Source organism: Grampus griseus (genome assembly GCF_964374135.1).
Source record: "Grampus griseus genome assembly, chromosome: 14".
In the NCBI taxonomy this organism is placed as follows: domain Eukaryota; kingdom Metazoa; phylum Chordata; class Mammalia; order Artiodactyla; family Delphinidae; genus Grampus; species Grampus griseus.
In genome coordinates, this window is record NC_139008.1 from 15,800,702 (window position 1) to 15,822,748 (window position 22,047).

Consider the following 22,047-nt stretch of genomic DNA (forward strand, 5'->3'; position numbering starts at 1 on the left):
GGAAAACATCGAGTGAAATAGGAGGCCGTACAGACCTTGCAGTGGAGGTCAGCCCCAGGTTAGCCTCACACTTCTTGTCCTCTCCGCAGTTCTTCTCAAAAGGGATCTGGAAGGCCAAGATGAAAGGACCAGGAGGCTCAGATCCCCACACCCAGGAGGATTGGACCTTGGCCTCTCTGTCTGCCCCTCTTCCCCTCTTACCTCCTTGGTCTCCGAGTGTGGTGAGGGCCTCAGGATGGGCTGGATGTCCTTGCCCTGCTGAGCACGGAGGAGGGGGAGACAGGAGAGAATAGTTGAGGCAGCAGAACTGATGGAGGAGAGCTGGAGGGGCTCAGAGCTTGGTGCTCCGCTGGGCTGGCTGTGGTCGGGGCCCTCTCAGGAGCCAACGCCTTCCCGGGGCAGGCCCCAACCTCCCAACTCAGCCCAAGGCTGTCTGTGCCACACTCCTCTGGTGGCAGTTCCTTGAGGGAGGCTCAGGGTGTCCACCTCCTGTCCTGGCCATGAGATCTGGGCCTTGACAGAGCAGCTCCCCCAGGTTCTCCCAGGCTTTGCTGGGAGCAGCACCTGGCCGCGCAGCCTCTAGACTCCCCTGCCTGGGACTAGCTCCTCCCGTGGTTCTCCTCTGTGAACCCCAGCTCTCCATCTCTTATCAGATCAAGGCCAGTTTTTTCAACATTTCCAGAATTTCTGCTCTGGGCCAGACCCCCCCCCCAGCAGAGATCAAAACAGACACACTGCCCGTCCTCCCAGACTGGTGGGAGAAACGGCCCGGCATCCTCAAGTGTGAGGATGGGACAGGTACAGGGTATGTTTAGAGGATGTAGAAGGGGATCCTATCCTACGCTTGGAGATCAGGGAAGCTTCCTGAAGGGATGGCATCTCAACTGAAATCCACAGGGTGAGGAGGAGGGAGCCAGGTGAAGAGAATGGAAAGAGACGAAGAAAGAACAGTTTACGTGAAGGCCAAGGCAAGAGAGATTGTGCCCGTGTAAGGAGCAGGAAGATGCTCGGACTGGCGGGAGTGCCGCGTGTCAGGAGGGGCAGGAGAGGGAAGCAGGGTGCAGATTCCCCCCAGCCTCGCAAGCCATATTCGGCAGTTGAGGGTAATGGTGACACAGGAGTGTTTTATGGGTGATCAACGGTATGTTCTCAAGAGACTCCAGCCTCCTCCACTTCCAGGCCATCTGCCAAGCAGCCTCCAGACCCTCCCCTAAGGGCGGGGCTCCTGGCAGCTTCCGCTGACTGCTCGCAGCCACCCCAACATTCCCACGCAGATTCCCCACCACCCACCAGACCACAGCCTGTCCCCAAAGGGGCATCCAGGGCCTCTGTCTTGTTCAGTTGTCCTGCCAGAAGCTGAGCCCACCTCCCCATTTCCCCCGAACTTAAAATCGTGCCTCTTCTCTCTCAACCTACGCAAAATCTACTCATTCTGCGAGATCCGGAACAAAGGACACTTCCCCCAGGAAGACTTTTTGACAACTGTGACCTCAGTTCTCTCTCTCTTTTTTTTAAATTAGCCTTTAATTTGTTTATTATTATTATTATTATTTTTGGCCGGGCGACACACCTTTCGGGATCTTAGCTCCCCAAACAGGGATCGAATTCGTGCCCCTTGTAGTGGAAGCTTGGAGTCCTAACCACTGGACCATCAGGGAATTCCCAGGTCTCCTTTGAAGCCTGAGTTGCTGCACCACACAGTTTGACTTTTTTATTTTATTCTTTTAATTAGTGCCGATGGGAGAAACTGCTGGCTGTCCCTATACATCCTGAGTGGGTGGCAGGTTGCGGGGCAGGGCACTCAGCGCAAGCTGCCAAAAACCACAAGAAGGAGTGTTTATCAGTCACGGAGCTCTGGCCCTGAAAGCGACCTCAGAATGCAGAGATGCAGAAACCGTCCCAAAGAAAGACAGACCTGCTTGTGCCAGAAAAAACCAAATCTACATCTTCAGGCTTCCAGGCCCAGGTTCTTTCCATCAGACCCTGCCGCCTTCCGACAGAAGCCAAACCACCAGCTGAGTGTCAAGGATTTCAGAAGAGGAAATTAGGCTTTCGGCACTGGGTAGGGAGCGTGGGATCCAGGAGACTAGGCTAGAGAGTGCTTTCCTCTTCTTTTACATAACAAGGGCACCCCAATTAGGCTTTGAGGGAACTACCTGCCCTCAACGGAATACCCTTGGGCGAGAAGGCTAATTAGGATACCCTGTCCTTCCACAGATAAGGGATGGTCCTAGGCTTTCTGGTGTTCTCTCCCTGTAATTTGCATCTGTTAGTATTCTCCCAGGTTAGAAGCCTAATGAGGTCTGAAGCTGATGCACAGAGGGACGCATGGAAGGGGCCGTGCCCTGGGAAGTCCATCCATTATTTCTTCCTCTTGAGAGCCCCCAGAGCCTCCACCTACCCTGCTCCTCCATCTTCCCAATCCCAGTTTTCCAAATTTCTCTTAAATACAAACTCCCATAGACTCCTTTCTGCTTAAGTAAGCATATTTCATTTCTATTGCTTGAAGCCAACGTAATACAGTCCTGACAAATTGAACTTCTGTTCTCCCTTATTTCCTATCAGTTTCTCCAGCTGATCTCTTCTTACCGCGCTTTGGTCCCTCGGTGTCCCTTCTTCCTCCCAGAGAGAGTAATTTAGGGAGACATTGATGGGAGAGATGAGGTCTTGAGTGCACACCTGAGGGCAATAAGAATACACCCTATGTCATGAATTTAACCTTTACCACACTTCCAGTTAAAGGCACAACTTGTCCATACTTTATAAAGGATGAAATTCCAGTAGCTAGTTGTCTGAGACCTTACCAGGAGTGGAGGGATGTTTACTATACATCAGGTGTTTATGACATGCCCAGCTTGCTTCTCAGTACGAGTGTTCATCCCTCAGCCCCAATCCCAAGGCAGACATCAGTCATCAACCACGGCACTTTTCCCCACTGAGTCCTAACAGAAGTCCCTGAATCTTTGTCAAACTCCTCTAGGCAACCATTATCAAAGTTTGCACAAGAAAAGAATACTCTAGAATAAGTAGAATATCCCAGTTCCTTGACAACAGGGGTGGGTCTCAGTCTTTTATGTTATTACCAGTGCCTGACACTTTGGAGACGCTCACTTTGGAGGACTTTTTGTCCTCACCTAAAGGTTCCCCCAATTTGAAGAGGTCGGCATTATTATCCCCACATCAGAGACGAGGAAAGTGAGGTGTACAAAGGTGACACAATTTTCCTAAGGACTAGAACTGGGAAGCGAACCCAGATCTGTCCAACTCCCAAGTCTAAAGTCTTTCCATCATGTCACAGTGCCTCTTCTCTGGCAAAGTTATGTTTAAAATTTCCAAATCTTGTAATGCGGGTTACGGGTATGAGGAGGCAGAGAGGCTCTGAACGAAATGAGATCGTGAGCTGATCATTGTTGAAAATGGGTGATGGCTGTTTGGCGGTTCATTAAACTCTTTTTCTACTTTTGTATGTCTGAAATTTCCCATAATAAAAACTTGAAAATAAACTTCAAAATCTTATACTGAGTATACCAATCACGTATTCAGTCTCTTATGAAATATTTGAGGCCAGAATAAAATTTAATATCAAGCTTATTTCATACAGAACAGATATAAGCAAACGGAATTTGGGTATTTTGGCAGTTACTAACAACAAGAACTTAAAAAAATTCTTTCTGGGGTGCATTTTTTTTAATACATTTAGTTATTTATTTCTGGCTGCATTGGATCCTTGTGGCTGCGTGCAGGCTTTCTCTAGCTGTGGCGAGCGGGGGGCTACTCTTTGTGTGGTGCGCAGGCTTCTCATTGCAGTGGCTTCTCTTGTTGCGGAGCATAGGCTCTAGGCACTCAGGCTTCAGTAGTTGTGGCACTCGGGCTCAGTAGTTGTGGCACACGGGCTTAGTTGCTCCGCGGCATGTGGGATCTTCCTGGACCAGGGCTTGAACCCATGTCCCCTGCATTGGCAGGTGGATTCTTAACCACTGCGCCACCAGGGAAGCCCTGGGATGGATGTTAATAATAAAACACCCACACGGCAAACGAAGATACCGAGTGCCGCAACTAAGACCTGGTGCAGCCAAATAAATGAATAAATAAATATTTCAATAATAATAATGAAAAATGACCACGTGTACCTGGCAAATAGTGACACACCACCGTGCCTGAATATTCCATAGGACCGAATATTCTGTGGCCATTAAAAATAATCTGAAAGCTGGACTGCAGCATTAATATATGATGTGTGAAAAGAGTAGGGAAAAAATGGTGAGTACTTTACAATTGTAATCATGTTTAAAATGCCTATGGATGTGGATTAAGGACTAGAAGAAAATATGCTGAAGGTATTGTTACTACTGTGATACAGAAGAGGAAACGGTAGGACCAGGAGATCAAGGTGACCTGTGACCTGTGCTGGACAGCGATGGAGCCGAGCCTGGCACTGGGGCTGCCTCCCGCTGCGGTCAGCTCGTCCGCCCCTTCCCTCCCCTGAGCAGACTTGCTGGCTCCTTACCGGGAAGTGGAACCAGAACCCAGTGCAGGACTTGACTGAGGTGACAGCTGTGTTCCTGCTGAGCTCATGTTTCCCTTCTGGGAACAACCCCCGGCTTCTGGTCCGATGGCCATCCAGCTGCAGAGTGTAAGTGAGGTTGGCAACCAGGTGCCCTGGGCAGGGTGGAAAGGCAAGAGTTGAATGATGGCGGATCCTGGGGCCGTGAGCCTGGATTTGGGGCAGGCAGCTGCGCTGGGAAGCAGGAAGGTAGCACTGACCTTTGAACTGGGAGATGAGAGACTTGACCTGGAAACAGACTGTGATGTTAACGCCTTCCTTCTTCTTGTCGCTGGAGGAATGCGAGCACTCGACTTCATGCACTGGGATCTCGGCCGGGGAGAAGGACATGGTTGTGATGATATCCACCACAGGCCGGGAGCTTCAGGGAAGGAAACAACCGACGCTCTCTCTCGGCCTCAACTGCCATCCCCAGCCAGACCTGGGGCTCCAGCTAGCAGAGGCCAGAGGACTCCCCTTCCCTAAAGCAGACCTCAGTGTCACTGTCTCTTTGCAATGAAAATAATAATGATAATTCATTAGGGCTCCCCATAATGATAATTCTTCCTAGCAGCCTTCTGACCCATTTCTCACACAGAAGAATGAGCTTTTAAAAAGAAAAGTCGGGACTTCCCTGGTGGTGCAGTGGTTAAGAATCCGCCTGCCAATGCAGGGGACACGGGTTCGAGCCCTGGTCCGGGAAGATCCCACATGCTGCGGAGCAACTAAGCCCGTGCGCCACAACTACTGAGCCCATGCGCCACAACTACTGAGCCCGCACGCTTAGACCCTGTGCTCCGCAACAAGAGAAGCCACCGCAATGAGAAGCCCGCGTGCCTCAACGAAGAGCAGCCCCCGCTTGTCACAACTAAAGAAAGCCGGCACGCAGCAACAACGCAGCTAAAAATAAAAATGAATGAATGAATGAATGAATTTATAAAAAGAGAAGTCAGTGAATTCCCTGGTGGTCTAGTGGTTAGGACTCCGAGCTTTCACTGCCAAGGGCCCAGGTTTGATCCCTGGTCAGGGAACAAAGATATTGAGCTTCCATGCCAGTAACCTTTCAAGGATGCCCCATGGTATTCAGAATAAAATCTAAACTTTTCACTGTCTGTGCCATACCATCTGCGTCTCCAGTCTTCTTTTTTTTTGGGGCTGCACTGGTTCTTAGTTGTGGCACGTGGGATCTTCAGTGCCGCATGCGGGGGAATCTTTAGTTGAGGCATGTGGGGTCTAGTTCCCTGCCAGGGATTGAAACCGGGCCCCTTGCATTGGGAGCATGGAGTCTTACCCACTGGACCACCAGGGAAGTCCCTCCTCTCCAGTCTCACCTCCTACCACACTGACCCTATTTCCGTGCCTTGAACACGTCACACTTTTGCCTGCCTTACGGCCTTGGCACCTCCTGGGCTTTCGACATGGAAAGCTCTTATCCCAGATTTCTGCAAGCCTGGCTCTTTCTCATCTTTCAAGTCCCAGTTCCTCAGAAAGGCCTTTCTTGGCCACCAGCCTATAGTAGGTCTCCCCTGCTATTCTCTCTCACAGAACACTGCTCATGTCCCTCATGGCACTTATCACAATTGTAATGATCTATTTATTTGCTTTACTTTTTTATTATGTTTCCCCACACATACACTGTAGCCAATGACTTGTTCCGTATTGAAGACAGTATCTAGTCACTAGATGACGTTACATGAGGCTTCCAGTGACTCTAAGATCTGGGTCAGGCAGGAAATGCCATCACCATTTCAAAGATGAAGAAACTGAGGTCTTGAGAAGCAAAGTGACTGGGGTAAGATCACCCAAGAAGTCAGCGGCAGAGCTTCGACTTGAATACAGGTCACCAGGTTCTAAAGCCATCCCACATCTCTCTAGGAGGTTTTAGTGTTAGACAGGCCTGGGTTCAAATTCTAGTCTGTCACTGAATAGCAGCTGTTTAACCTGGAGCCAGACACAAAGCCGGTATAAAAGGAGAACCAGGGCTTCCCTGGTGGCGCAGTGGTTGAGAGTCCGCCTGCCGATGGAGGGGACACGGGTTCGTGCCCCGGTCCAGGAAGATCCCACATGCCGCGGAGCGGCTGGGCCCGTGAGCCATGGCCACTGAGTCTGCGCGTCCGGAGCCTGTGCTCCGCAACGGGAGAGGCCACAACAGTGAGAGGCCCGCGTACCGCAAAAAAAGAAAAAAAAAAAAAAGGAGAACCAAACTCACAGGGTTGAGCCGAGGACCGAATGCGCCGATGTCGATAAGCATTTAGGACGATGCCTAGTGCATCGTAACTGCTGAAACGATGAGGACTGAAATCATCCCCAGGTAGGACTCAGGAGTCCCATCTTACCTCAGCACGATCACCTGGCTCTCAGCCCCTACAGCCACATCTACCAGGCCGTCCCCGCCAAGGTCCTTCACCCCGTGGATGGAGCGTCCAAACCATCGAATTCCTGGGAGCATCCGGGTCCCTTCTATCCGCTGAGACCAAGAGAGAGATTCATGCTAAGCTGGGGAGAGGACGGGTGGAAGGGCGGGAAGAGTCGGGCTGAGGAGTGGGGTTGGGGCTTGGTGGCTGCCAGCTGCCTGGGAATGGGTTCTGATTGGCAGGCGGGGTACCTCACCTGACTGGGCCAGGGGCTCAGCCCCGCTTGCTGCCCATTGAAGATGTACACAGCCCCCTGCTCTTCCAGAGGGGCTCCCACGGCCACGTCCGTCAGCTCATCCCCATTGATGTCCGTCAGGGCAGCGATGACTGCTCCAAATCGCCCAAGGGGGTAGCCGGGATCCCCGTGCAGCTCTGACACCATGGCGAACCCCAGCTGGGAAGGAGCAAGGCAACAGGTCCCACCTCAGTCACTCAGCACTAACCACTGGACCGCCAGGGAACTCCCGACCTGTGTTATCTGTGTGACTTTGTGCCTTTGGAAAGTTGCCCAGCCTTGCTGAGCTGCGATGTTCCCATTTGTAAAATAAAGCTCATAGTATCCCAGAAGGTGATTACGAGAATCAAACGAGGTATCCTCTATATAAAAAGTTTGGCACTGGGCCTTGCACACATTTTTAACCGCCTCTGCATATTTGCTAACGTTTGTCGTTGTTCTAAAGGTCTGATTAACACAGGATCAGGCAGGGAAAGGCTTTCAGAATAACTGAGACCAGAGAAGGCACGGGAGTCTCTTTCTCCCACAGCCTCCACGCATTGCCCTGGTCCCCACCTTTTTTCTCTGGTAGATAAACACCCGGCCTCCTCTCTGCTCGCCATAGAACAGGGGGGCTCCAACCAGCAGCAGCTCTGTCTCCCCATCTTGGTCCATGTCAACGCCACACAGCTCGCCGCCAAAATAAGAGCCAATCTGCAGGGAGAGGAAGACGTTTGAGGAAGAAACCTAGAGCAGGACACCTCCCTCCCCATCAAGGGCACCTTATCCGTCCTACTCTAAGCCCTCAAATGAAGGTCCAAGTCCTGGGTCCCACTCAGAGCCCGTATGAATTCAGACAAGTTGGGATCGTAAGTTGGCAAGTGGGGATGACAAGGCTAACCTCAGAGGCTTTGCAGGGGAACAAATGTGACAGTGCTCGGCACAGGGCGAGTGCTCAGCAAGTGCACGCGTGTTCGGAAGACAGCAGGAAGCATAACTAGCGTCACTCCAACCCCCTCTTGGGCGGACGCCCCTGCAATCACGCTCACCTGGATCCCATCTATTTTCTGGATTTGGCTCCAATGTTCTCCGCCCTTTGGCTCTTGGAACAGCAACACCCGCCCCACGTGCTGGTATCGGGGGGCTCCAGCTGCCAGCAGCGACGTGGTCCGTCGGGAGGGCAGCCAGGTCACCGTGTAGCCTGAGGAGAGAGCGAGCGTGGGCCTTGGAGTTAGGAACACAATGGCTGCTGGACGAAGGTAAAACCCAGGGGGAAAGGCGGCAGAGACCCTGAGAAGCTGGGTTAGTAGCAAAGACGCATTGAGACGGCCAGAAGACCTTCTCCCGAGAAGAGCAGCCACGTGCTCCGAGGAGTACAAATCCTGCCGTCAGGGTCTAAGACTGCATTTCTCGAACTGTGGACAACACGCATACGCAGGACGAAGCGGCCGCGTACTGCAGGGTAGACATCTTCCTGAGGTTCAGTTCACCTAAGGGTTTATAAAGGAGACTACCTTCTTCTTTTTTTTTTTTTTGTGGTATGCGGGCCTCTCACTGTTGTGGCCTCTCCCGCTGCGGAGCACAGGCTCCGGACGCTCAGGTCCAGCGGCCATGGCTCACGGGCCCAGCCGCTCCGCGGCACGTGGGATCCTCCCGGAACGGGGCACGAACCCGCGTCCCCTTCATCGGCAGGCGGACTCTCAACCACTGCGCCACCAGGGAAGCCCCTACCTTCTTTTTAAAGAGTAAAATGAAATGGAATATATTAGTAAGAAGAAGGCAAAGTTTGCATGAAGATTAAAAATAAAGCAGCAGATGCCTCAAGACTGCCAGCCTGCCCTGTTTCAAACTTGGCAGCCCCTACATTGCATGACCCAACTTCTTAAAACCAATCTCTTTATAGGTGATAGATAGATAGATAGGAAAAGAGAGAAGAAGAATTATGTATCTATATAGAGATACAGATACAGATATACATATAGATATATCCTATGGGCTTTGTTTCTCTGGAGAATCCTGACTGATAAAACAATATATACATATGTATGTTATTCTTTACATATATATGTGTATATATAAAGAGAGATAAACAAATGTGGCAAATGTTAACAACTGATAAATCTAGGTGAAGTGTATATGGATATTCATTGTACTATTAACTTTTCTCAAAGCGTGAAAATTTTTGCAGAAAAATTTGGTAGAAAAGATTAAAGATGCGTTTCAGTGAAAACGTTTGGTAAGGTAGTACAACTCAGTCAGCATGGAGACACAGCCTAATAAAAATACTGAAATTTAAACATAAGGAGTGGTGGACTTCCCTGGTGGCGCGGTGGTTAAGAATCCACCTGCCAATGTAGGAAACACGGACAGGTTCGAGCCCTGGTCCAGGAAGATCCCACATGCTGAGGAGCAACTAAGCCCATGCACCACAACTACCGAGCCCGTGCACCTGGAGCCCATGCTCCGCAACAAGGGAAGCCACCGCAATGAGAAGCCCGCACACCACAACGAAGAGTAGACCCCGCTCGCCGCAACTAGAGAAAGCCCGTGCGCAGCAACGAAGACCCAACGCAGCCAAAAATTAATTAATTAATTAATTTTAAAAAAACCCATAAGGAGTGGTGATTGTACAGCACAGAGAATATAGCCAATATTTTATAATAACTATAAATGGAGCATAATATATAAAACTTTTGAACCACTATCTTGTATACCTGAAACAAATATGTTATTGTAAATCAACTATACCTCAAGAAAAAAAAAAAAGCAGGAGGCTTGAAAACATCTCTGCTTCAAGATATCACTGAGGTTATCTACATACTTCACAACTCCTGTGGTTTAGGTTCCCTGCCCTCTGTTCCTACACTGATGAAACGCTGGAGGAAATGCCGCAGGAAATTGGACCAGGGATTGGGCAGGAGCCAGGAGCCACCTCCCAGGAATGCTCTGAAGATGACCCAATTTGAACTTCTTTGTTTATTTTTTTTGAATTAATTTTTATTGGAGTACAGTTGATTTGCAATGTTAGGTTAGTTTCTACTGTACAGCAAAATGAATCAGTTATACATATACATATATCCACTTTTTTAGATTCTTTTCCCATATAGGTCATTACAGAGTACTGAGTAGAGTTCCCTGTTCTATACAATAGGTTCTTATTAGTTACCTATTTTATGTATAGTAGTGTGTATATGTCAGTCCCAATCTCCCAATGTATCCCTCCTCCGCGTGACCTACTTTGCTCAGAGCAGTTGAAAGTGAATGAGAAAAACAGATGTCTGAGACTCTATAGCCCATGAGGGGACTGGTGAAGAGGCTGAATCACTCCCCTGCTTCTTCATGTATATTCCTGAAGTACAAGGGTTAAGAAATTGCCCTTTGAAATCAGAGAGACAAGGTTTTAATCCGAGTATTACTTCTTCCTGGCTGTATAATCTTGAGTAAATTACTTCATGTGTCTGAGCCCCAGTCTTCTCGTCTAAAAAAAAAACTGGGACAATATCAACCTTATAGGGGGTTTCTGAGGATTAAATAAGACCGTGGATGTAAAATGCTTAACACCATGTTAGTGAGATCTAAACTAAGATCTGAAGGATAGTAGCATAGTAGGCACTCAAGATTATATTTACTTCTACATGTACATACATACATACATACATACATACATCTGTGTGCGTGTATATAGTGGTATGGCTGCCTAACTCGAGATTCAACTTTGGGTTATTTCTTCTTATTCAGTGAGCAAATTTGCCAGCTATTTTGCAGTACAGTCATCTCTACGTATCCGCAGGGGATTGGTTCCAGGACCTGCCCCGATACCAAAATCCACCACAGACGCTCAAAGTCCCACAATTGGCCTTTGGTATCCCCGGCTTCCAAATCTGGGGATTCAACCAACCATGGATCATAAACGTGGAACCCGCAGCTGCAGAGGGCCAACTGGATACTGAAGAACAGAAAACCACCTTGAAGGCAGTAGTGTAGGTGCTGCAGTGTAAGTGCAGTGGTTACTAAGCACAGATTTGGGGCTGGGACTACCTACTAGTCTATGACCCTGGGGAAGTTATTTAAAGTCTCCTGGGCTCAGTTTCTTCATCTGTAAAATACAGATGATAAAAATACCTACTTACAGGGTTGTTGGGAGGATACAATGAGATAAAAATAAGTTAATATGTGCCATGCGCTTAGAACAGTGCCTGGCACATAATACTTGCTCAGTAAAGAAAAAGAAAAGGAAAACAAGGAAAAAATCAGAGGGCAGTCTCCCTTAGAAGGGTAAGAGTAGATGCACGATGAATAGCACCAATTTTCCCGAGGAAAGTATTTAATAAGATCTTGTGTTTTGAAAGTTTAATAATAATCTTTGTGTACTGAGCCCACCCCCAGCTAAGGGTCATGGGTGAGGCAGGGTGGAGGGTGGTGGTTCTAGATCTATGAGGAGGTAGAACCTGGAAGCACTCCTATCCCAGGGCTCTTGGAGTCAGTTCGTGCCTTGAGACAGGCTGACTCTTTGAATGTGAACTAGAAGAGCTATAACCCCAAGCGCAAGGGTGAGGCCGTTCTGCTCCTGAGACTGGCATCGGCTTGGATGGACAGCATCCCCAGGACTGTGCAGGACAAGACACCACGAGGCAGAGAGAAGCAACAGCAGTTGGTGGATTGACCAGCCTCGTTTCCTCTGTGCTTGGTATCTGAGAACTCTTGAGACTGAACCAACCCTGGAGTTCCTGGACAATTCAAGGGGAGGAAGCCTCACGGAGGAGGGGCTGGTCCTCCCACCGATGAGGCAGGTTGTTTTAAAGTGGACTCGGGATTTAATTTATAGGTATAACTGAGTAACGACACAGAGAAGTCACTGCCATTGAAAAAAGTTTATCACTCACAGCTCCCCAAAGCAGGTGTCACAGCAGGCCATGCAGGGCCACATGGGAGAAGCCCCAGGGTGGAAGGAGCAAGGGGAGAATGGCCCAGAGCTGTTACTGCAGTTTCGGTGGGAAGGAATGAGGGAGGCAAGGCAAGTTGGAACAAGCTTAGGACTGGACGGTTTGAATGATGTTGGCAGGCTCTGGACTATAGAGGTGGTCTTCAGTTATCTAGTACCTGGGCCTGGGGTGATTTACGTCAGGGTGGATACTGGCCTGGTGTGTGAAAGTTAGATAAAAGGGTGGTTGGGATGCAGTGTCTGGATTGGCCAGTTGGCCTATGGAAGGCCTGCTCCCAGGCAAGTTGTTTTCTACTGGTAGGAATTAGCTGGCCCTGGGAGGAGCAGTCTCTCCAGGATTAGCAAGGCCACACGATGTCAAAGCCTCATAAGGTATAGAAAATAAAAACATGATTAATACACAGGTGAAGGGTTAGTAAGGGAAAAATGAAGACTATTATAACCATATTTAAACTGAGTTTGTTCATGTTGTTGCTTAATTGCTTTCATTATTATTTTGAAAGTCAATCTGAGTGACTCCCTGGTTCCCCAAAGCTGAAAGAACCCAGCAGAAAAGAGAAGTACTCACCCAAATATCCTGCCCTCACTTCTGGTGTCAATGGTTCATTCCCAACAAATGTATCACCCTGCAGGTCTGTCTTCAGATCGAGAAAGCCCCCAGCCCAGTCCTTGGCTCCAGCGGCCCCTACAATGCCATGGTCCTGCCCAGGGAGGGAGATGAGTGTGGGTCAGCTGCGTTCCCACCACATCCCTCAGCCGGTAGTGTCAGGCCTGCCACTCACCCTGCTGAGATCCGCGCTGATCCCGCTGGAGGACAGCTCCATGTTGAAGGATGTCAGGTCCTGTTTGCTTGTGCCTGAGGGACGAGGTAGGGAGAATGGGCCGAGACCCAAGGAGCCGTGAAAACAGTGTTGCTCAAGAAAGGACTGAGGAAAAAACACAGCATCCACCCGTAGGCAAGGTAGAAAGAGCATGAACTGTTTTTTTTAGGCAGCTCTGTGCAGCTTATGGGATTTTAGTTCCCCGACCAGGGATAGAACCCGGGGCCCTGGCAGTGAGAGTGCCAAGTCCTAACAACTGGACTGCCAGGGAATTCCCAAGAGCATGAACCTTAGCGTCAGACGGGGAAGCGACTTATGCCCTGAGTCTCCCGCGACTCTCCACACGCCCCAGGTATGGATATTCCGTTCCCCGACTCAGCACGTCTAAGAGGCAGATCTTGATTTCTGCTTCTACTCAGGCTTCCCCTCTACAATGAATAGCACCCCACACCCACCTAATGACACGCTAAAAGCCCCGGAAACAACCTTGATTCTTCCCTTTTCCCTCCATTCTACCTCCAACACATGACCAAATCATGATAGTTCTACCTGCAAAACACATCTGCCCACTTCTGTGAACCGTCTGTATCACCGCCACACTGGCCCAAGCCATCCTCCTCTTATGCCTGACGAAGGCAGGAGCTTGTTAATTTGGTCTCTTTGACTTCATTCTTTTCTTTTTTTTTTTTTTAAATTAAATGTATTATTTTTTTGGCCGTGCTGCACAGCACATGGGTTATTAGTTCCCTGACCAGGAATCAAACCCGTGCCTGCTACAGTGGAAGTGCAGAGTCCTAACCACCGGACCGCCAGGGAAGCCCCTTTGACTTCATTCTTCCTCTTTCTATGCCTTTTTTCACAGAGCAAGTTGTGTACTCTTTTTTAAAAATGTACATCAGACCTCATCTTTCCCTTTCTTAAAACCCTTCGTAACTTCTCATTGGTCTGAAGACTAAAATCCAAACTCATGAGGAGCTGGGAGGCCCCTGCCTTCCTCTCCAAACTTCTGTCTCCTTTACTCCCCACACTGCTATTACACTGACCTTTTTTCCTGTTCCTCCAGCACACCGAGCCCTGCCCCATCTCCTGGCCTTTGCACTTGATCTGCTCTCTGACTATAATGCCCTTTGCCCACACTTCTCCCATGGCTGTCTGATTCTCATCTTTCATGCCTCAGCTCAAAAGTTATCTCAGTGAATTTTCCCTCACTTTAAAAAAAAGTACCTCACGAGATTTCCCTGGTGGTCTAGTGGTTAGGATTCTGGGCTTTCACTGCTGGCTCAGGTTCAATCCCTGGTCAGGGAACTGAGATCCCGCAAGCTGCGCGGCGTGGCCCCCAAAAAATTGCATCTCAGAAAGGCCTTCCTTGAAAAGCTTATTTAAAGTGGCTTCTTCCAATTAAATCTGTCTTACCACTTTACTCATTTTCTTTATAGCACTTACCACAAGCTTGAATCATCCTGTTTGTTTACTGACTTTCTTTATCCAACCTGAATATGAGTTCTATGTTGGCAATATCCCTGAGAGTCTGAGTCACAGCGCCTGCTCCATGGTTGTTGCCAGCATGAATAAATAAAATGAAAATAATACCACCAGCCTTGCAAGGATACTGAGAAGAACCGATTCAAGGATATAGATAAAGTGCCTGTTACCTGTAAGCTTTCAAGAACCGTAGCAATTATTATGAAGATTTGTTCATCAAATCAAAGATTTGTTCAACAACTCTCATGAATGAGATTTGTTCACTCATTTAGAGTCACTAAATATTTGGTGCCAGGGATACAGGGGTGGGAAAGCAGGCACAATACTTGTCACTAAACCTCTCAGTTTAGTGTGGGAGACAGACACCTAATAGAGAGCTCTTTTTTTTTTTAAATTTATTTTTTTGACTGCGTCAGGTCTTAGCTGTGGCATGTGGGATTTTCCGTTGCCGTCCTCTGGCTTAGTTGCCCTGCGGCATGTGGGTTCTTAGTTCCCTGACCAGGGATCAAAAGCACGTCCCCTGCATTAGAAGGCGGATTCTTAACCACTGGACCACCAGGGAAGTCCCCTAATAGAGAGTTCTAATACGATGTATGTCACAGGGGCTGTGACAGGGAATGTACAGTGGTTAAAGCAGCACGTGGGAACCCAGATCAGCGAGAACTTATCAGAGGGAATGACATCTAAACTGTGGTCTGAAGGATGAGTAAGGGCAGGGAGGGATAGAGGATAAGAGCTATGATTTATCAAGAGTCTACAAGGTACCAAGCACTTTGCTAAGCAGTCATTAGGGCTTGAATTGTGTCCCCTGAAGAAAAGATGTCTAAGTTCTAACCCCTAGTGCCTCAGAATGTGACCTTATTTGGAAATAGGGTCTTCTCAGAGGTAATCAAGTTAAAATGAGGTCATTAGGGTGGGCCCTGATCCAATCTGACTGGTGTCCTTATTAAAAGGGGCAATTTGGACACAGAGGGACAGACACAGAGAGAAGATGATGGGTAAACACACAGGGAGAAGACGGCCAGGCGACCAGAGTGATGCAGCTACAAGTCCAGGAACACCAAGGACTGTTAGCGAACACCAGAAATTAGAAGAGGCAGGGAAGGATTCTCTCCGAAACCATCACAAGGAGCATGGCCCTGTCAAACCTTTAATTTCTAACTTCTAGCCTCCAGAACTGCAAGACAACACATTTCTCTTGCTTTTTAAAAATTTTTAATTTTCATTTCTCTTGATTTAAGCCACCTAGTTTTTGGTACTTTGTTACAGCAGCCCTAGGAAATGAATACAGCAGTTAAACCTTACAACCCTCTGAGACTGGTATCACTACCCCCCTTTAACAGAGAACAATGAGGCTCGGAGAGGGAAAGTGACCTGGCTGAGGTCACACAGCACAGGCAGAGTGAATTCTTGAGCAGGTCTGCCTGGTCCCATTAAATATAATCCATTGCCTCTTCAAGTGAACTGAACACCAAGGCTGTGTCCTAGTGAAGGGGCTTCCTGGGGGAATCAGGTATCTTTCAGCAGACTAAGCTACCTGGGGAAATACTCTCCCATAGGCAGTTCTCCATCTGGCGACTACAATCAAACCTCTTATTCTGGGCCAAAGAAGAGGGCCTGTGGGCTCCTTGCACTTGGCCCCTGCCTGCTTGCCTGTCTTAAATAATTTGAGGCCCAGGACAAGTGACAATGAGGGAGCTGAGTGAGGAGAGGAAGGGATTATAGTCATTCTACAGGGCTCAGCTGATGCCTACAAGATATAGGTCAGCTCGGGGACCCATCCTGGACCAGGCTGAGCTTCAAGAGGAAGACAGACTTTCAGAGGGAAATAGAGGCTGCTCCTAAATTACCCTCCCTTAAATTCCTACCTGAGGGCTTTTAACCGGAGAGCTCTTAACACAGTGACAGACGCTCTGTAAGCTCCAGTGATTATTATTCCGCGTGTCCTTAGTCTGATGTCCCAGGTGAGGTTCTGTATACATCCCCCTGAACCCTCTCTTCCAGGGTCTGCCACTCACCTTCAATGACATAGATCTTTTTTTGCAGCTCGGTGAATAGATCTTTCAGCTTCTCAAACGTGTCCAGAATCTTTACAAACTCCTCCGCAGGTTTTGAGGCAAATTCATGGAGTGTCTCCTGACTTTCCTTGGTCTTAAAATACTTTCCAATCTGGAAGAAATGGAGAGTGAAGAGCTAGCATCCCCAGAATGGCAGACCAATTTTCTGTTATTTTCACAAGACCCTGGCCCCAGGGAGAAAAGGAGTGGGGTTCAGGAATAGGAGAGGGAAGATGGGTGGTAAGAAGAGGCAGGGACCTGGAGCCCGTACCCCAATGATGTAGCGGATGATGTCTTTGGCCGCGTCAATGTTGGCTTTGTCAGTGGCTTCCCCGTCAGTGATGATGATAAGCACTTTGGTGGCATCTGGCCGGGCCCCCAGCTCTTGCCGGAACACCTTGGTCCTGTGTCCAGGAAGGAGGGGATGTGAGAGACTCCCCGCAAATCACCTAAGGTCTCCCTCTTACCCTGCTCATTAAGTCACTGTCCTGCTGATTATGCCAAATCCCTTCTCACAATTCCCAGACAGCTATTCCCAGCCTTCAAAGCTCTCCTCTGAAGCTCCTTCCTCACCCTGGTTGCCATATCCCTCCTTCTGGACCAGTGGTCTTCAACTGAATCCTGGGCAGTCACGAGGCTGTCCCAGAGTCTGTGGGCAGTGAGGGGAAACTCTGGGCTTCCTACTCTTCGTTTCAACCACGTGGCAACTACCCTTTAATCAGTTAGATATGCTGGTGATCTAGGTGAGATTCCAGTGGAAGGATGGGCTCCATGGCAGAAGGAAATTGGAAAGCCACTCTTCTAGAGAAAGCTCATATAACACCCCCTTCTGCCTCCCCTACCATTGCCAGGCTACTTGTACATCTCTGCTGCAGCAAATCTCCTAGGTAATCAAAGAGACTTGTTTCTGTGTCGATTTTTCCCCAAACCAGATTTGCTGCTGTATCTCTGGCTCCTGACTCAGAGTAGGTGCTCAGTGCACGTGACAGAAGAGAAAGAAGGAAGGAGTGAATTCTGGACAGGCCGAGGCTCCAAATTCCTGCCCTGCCCACAGCCTCCTTCTGAAGCAAGACAGGCTGCCCACAGCTTCCACTGGGACAGCCGCTCTATTTGAACATCCTCCCCTCCTCACCCCACAGCTAACCAAAGATGGACAATTAATCCAAGAGCAGCCAGTCCACAACCCCTGACTTATGGCATGACCTGTACTGGGAACAGAAGCTGAAAGTCACCTGGAGAGGCCACAGTGGGAGGTGAACAGATACAGAGAAGAGGGCGGGCGAGCTACTTGGAAGCTGCCACAGACAGAGGAACCTGATGGGCGGGGTCAAAACCACATCTTGTTCTATCTCGGATGCAAATGTTTCCCCAACTTCCATCCACCTGGACATGGCCTATCATGGATCCTCCTCATGGATTTCCACCCTGGTTTAAACCACTATCATCTCTCACCTGGATTTTTCAGTGTCTGCGAACTGGCATCCCTGTTTCCACCCTTGCCCCTTCCACAGTCTAATATCAACCCTGCAGCCAGGGGGATCCTTTTAAAAACATAAATCAGATTATCACTCCTTTGATCAAAACCACCAATGGGGCTTCCCTGGTGGCGCAGTGGTTGGGAGTCAGCCTGCCGATGCAGGGGACACGGGTTCGTGCCCCGGTCCAGGAGGATCCCACATGCCGCAGAGCGGCCGGGCCTGTGAGCCATGGCCGCTGAGCCTGCGCGTCCGGAGCCTGTGCTCCGCAACGGGAGAGGCTACAACAGTGAGAGGTCCGTGTACAGCAAAAAAAAAAAAAAAAAAAAACCCACCAATGATTTTCATCTCACTCAGAGGAAAAGCCAAAGTCCTCACTAGAGCCTCATCCAGACTTCGATGGTCTCTCTGACTTCATCTCCTACTACTTGAACTCATCACTTACTTCTCTCTAGCCACACTGGTGTCCTGGTTCTTCTGTGAACATCCCAAGCATGGGATCAGGGCCTCTGCTGTTCCCTCTACCTGGAATGGTCTTCCTTCAGGTATCCACATGGCCTGCTTCCTCACCTCCAACAAGTCTTTGCTCAGATGTAACCTTCCCTGATCTTCCCAATGAACATTGCTTTATTTTTCTTTGTAAAACTTACATCTTCTACTATATGATCCAATTTACTTATTTATCCTATTTATTACATTTCTCTCCCCTACTAGAATGTTAAGCTCCAGGAGGGCAGAGACTTTTCTTTGTTTCGTTCACTGTTAATTCCTAGCACCTAGAAAATGGCAAACAAAAACCTGCAGACCAGAGCCAGCCCACAGCTTGTTTTTGTATGGTCTCTGGGCTAAAAATGGTTTTTATATTTTTGTTTTTAAAGAGTTACAAAAACAAAGAAGAATATGCAACAGATAACTGTTATGTGGCCACAAAAGTCTAAAATAGTACTATCTGGCCCCTTATAGAAAAAAATCTCCCAAGTCCTGACCTGGAACACTGTCTGGCACACAGCTAGATGGTCAAGAATTATTTATGAAATACATTTCCATGACCGCTTCTTTTTGTTCCCACAGTTGACACCTTTTGGGGTATCTTCCCATCCTGTGGGGACCCAGTTCTCTAAGAACTGCCCCCTTCCCAATGGAGGTGGGACCCCTGAATCCATGTTACTCTACGTCATGAAGTAGAACAAGGCCTTAGCTGGGTTGACCCATGGACACACAGTCTAGGCTCAGCCAATCAGATTTCCTCTCTCCTGGAGGCTAGAATTCAGGTTGTTCACCTGAATTGAGGAACTGAGGCTGCCATTTTTTCAATGGACATTGTTTGATCATGTACCCACCAGAGCCATCTACAGAGAGAAGAATGAAGTAGACACGACAGGTCAAGTAAGCCCCAGAAGAAAAGAGCTGGAAACACATGCAGAGTCTTGAGATACATCACATGCATGTTTAACTTATGCAAATCCAACTATACATGCTTGGCAAAGAAATAAAAATGAAAAATCCAAGTGTAATAGTACAGGAGATCCTTTCTGCTATTTCACTCAATCTGAGCGTATGCCCCGGGGGAGCATGAGATAGGAGATGTAATTCTCTTATTCCCCAAAGTGGTCTCAGTTTCCATGGCCACTCTAATGTTTAAATACAGGTATTTAAAAAATACACAATATGGCCCTTTAACACAGTCCAACTACATTCATCTAGGTCTCAATTTAAACACAGTAATCTGATCCAACTCTGGGTTAGTAGGTTTAGAAAATCAGGATATGCTAGTTTCCAATATGGGACTTGGATATATTGACTCTGATGAAAAATTCAAAGAATAATTCAAAAGTAACTTGACTCTCTGAGATTTGTATTCATACACTGACTTCAAAAGCTGATCCCCAACTAACATGTGACTCTACCGTGGCTGCCATCATTCACAATCTCTTTTCAAGTTCTGGTTCTAATCCCTCACGAGGCCTGGAAATATTCTCTGTCCCAAAGGTTCATGAGCTATCCCTGCATCCTCTCACGAATTCCCCTTTGGGATTTAGCTGGTGTAGAGTCCTGTTATAATCAAAAGAACCCCGGAATTCCCTAGCGGTCCAGTGGTTAGGAGTCTGTGCTTTCACTGCCCAGGGCCCGGCTTCAATCCCTGGTTGGGGAACTAAGATCCCACAAGCCACATGGCGTGGCCAAAAATAAATATAAAAATAAAAAATAATCAAAAGAACCTGGACTATAACACAATATTGTAAATCAACTATATACTTCAATAATAATAATAATAATAATAACCTGGAATAAAATTGCTCCAGTAGAATGCTTACAATAACCTGCCCCTTGCTGAGCCCACCTGTTGAGTTCCTACAGCCTGCAACTTGAAGAAGCTAGTGCTCACAGAACAACCGACGGATGGGCTCTCTCACACAAGGGAACTCACGCGACATAGTTGATGGCACCGAAGGTGTTGGTCAACAGGCGCATGTGTTTGACTTTGGCAAGAAGAATATCAGGGTCCTTCCAGTTAACATAATCCAAGAAAGTAAATTCTGTTTTGTAGTTTGAGGAAAACTGAACAGCTGCAAACTAAAAAAAGGAAAGAAGACAAAAAATGACGTTACATAGTCCTTCCCACTTGTTTGCTCCAATCTCTACATTTTTTTTATAAGTTTATTTTATTTTATAAATTTATTTATTTATTTTTGCTGCGTTGGGTCTTCATTGCTGCGCTTAGGCTTTCTCTACTTGTGGCAAGCGGGGGCTACTCTTCGTTGTGGTGCGCGGGCTTCTCATTGTGGTGGCTTCTCCTGTTGCAGAGCACGGGCTCTAGGCACGCAGGCTTCAGTAGTTGTGGTGCGTGGGCTTAGTTGCTCCGCAGCATGTGAGATCTTCCCGGACCAGGGCTTGAACCCGTGTCCCCTGCATTGACAGGCGGATTCTCAACCACTGCACCACCAGGGAAGTCCCACCCATCTCTACTTCTTTTGTTTTTTTTGATATGCGGGCCTCTCACTGTCGCGGCCTCTCCCGTTGCGGAGCACAGGCTCCGGACGCACAGGCCCAGCGGCCAGGGCTCACGGGCCCAGCCGCTCCACGGCATGTGGGATCCTCCCGGACCGGGGCACGAACCCGTGTCCCCTGCATTGGCAGGCGGACTCTCAACCACTGCGCCACCAGGGAAGCCGTCTACTTCTTATCCAGGACCTGGGCAACCCAACTCCACATTCCTGCCTTGAATCGTTCTTTTGTTTTATTTTTTCGGTCACACCTCTCAGCATTCGGGATCTTGGTTCCCTGACCAGGGATGGAACACATGCTCCCTGCAGTGGAAGCATGGATTCACCAGGGAAGTCCCTCGAATCATTCTTTTGAAAGTGAGGCTGTATATAAACAAACACAGAAATAAATCAACCTGGAACCCGTTATGGAGTGCTGTCTGCTGGGCTCCGGTTCTCTGGGTTCTGCCTACCTCACCAATAGAGGTGGTTCCCAGCAACCATATTTCTGCTGAGTGACCCTGCTAAACAAGATACAGTTGGCTGGGACTGAGGTGAGGCCAGTCAGAATCTCTCCTCTGAGAATCTGGAATTTGCAGAGGGAGGGGTTGCTTGAGAGGAAGATTGGAAAAAAAAAACCAACAAAAAACAAAAAAACACCTCCTGAAACTTTAACATGTGAACTTGGGAGCTTTCCACAGGCCCATGTGATCCAAAGAAGCTGAGAGCCAGTCTACAGAGAGGAAGAGAAAGAGAGAAGGAAGCAAAAGCCAAAAAGAAACAGAAATGAGAATTAGGGAGAATTCTGGAAGCAGAGGTCCAGTAATAGCCATGCCCTTAGGTTCTAGAGAAAACTTGTACTAAATTTTCCCTTTATGCCCTTAGCTAGCTCAGGTAGGCATCTATTGCTTACAACCAGGAATCCTAACTGATATATTTACCTGGTAGGAAGAGTTGCTGAGTTTCTTCATCACATCCTTCATGAAGTCCAGAATTTTCTGAAATTCATCTTGTTGCAAGCTCATTGAGCCATCAAACAGAAATACCAAGTCTACGTTGCCCTTTATACATTCTACAGAGGCCAGACACAGAGGGACTTGGTAAAGAGTCTCTGG

At 48.3% G+C, this 22,047-nt stretch overlaps 1 protein-coding gene across 2 annotated transcripts in view; it reads right to left on the bottom strand.

Annotated features, from left to right (window-relative positions):
- ITGAL (integrin subunit alpha L) overlaps positions 1-22,047 on the bottom strand; it is a gene marked incomplete at its 5' end in the record, with an annotated part of 40,767 nt that overhangs the window by 14,655 nt on the left and 4,065 nt on the right. The window contains 15 exons of one of the 2 annotated variants that reach the window (XM_082670011.1): positions 36-106; positions 202-255; positions 2,590-2,679; positions 4,508-4,659; positions 4,765-4,925; positions 6,880-7,010; positions 7,154-7,351; positions 7,748-7,885; positions 8,221-8,372; positions 12,682-12,814; positions 12,896-12,969; positions 16,435-16,585; positions 16,745-16,877; positions 20,377-20,522; positions 21,874-22,004. In XM_082670011.1, coding sequence (XP_082526137.1) covers positions 36-106; positions 202-255; positions 2,590-2,679; positions 4,508-4,659; positions 4,765-4,925; positions 6,880-7,010; positions 7,154-7,351; positions 7,748-7,885; positions 8,221-8,372; positions 12,682-12,814; positions 12,896-12,969; positions 16,435-16,585; positions 16,745-16,877; positions 20,377-20,522; positions 21,874-22,004 — 1,915 coding nt within the window. Of the gene's footprint in view, positions 1-35; positions 107-201; positions 259-2,589; positions 2,680-4,507; positions 4,660-4,764; positions 4,926-6,879; positions 7,011-7,153; positions 7,352-7,747; positions 7,886-8,220; positions 8,373-12,681; positions 12,815-12,895; positions 12,970-16,434; positions 16,586-16,744; positions 16,878-20,376; positions 20,523-21,873; positions 22,005-22,047 lie in introns of both variants that reach the window. The other variant, XM_082670010.1, reaches the window with a different exon arrangement.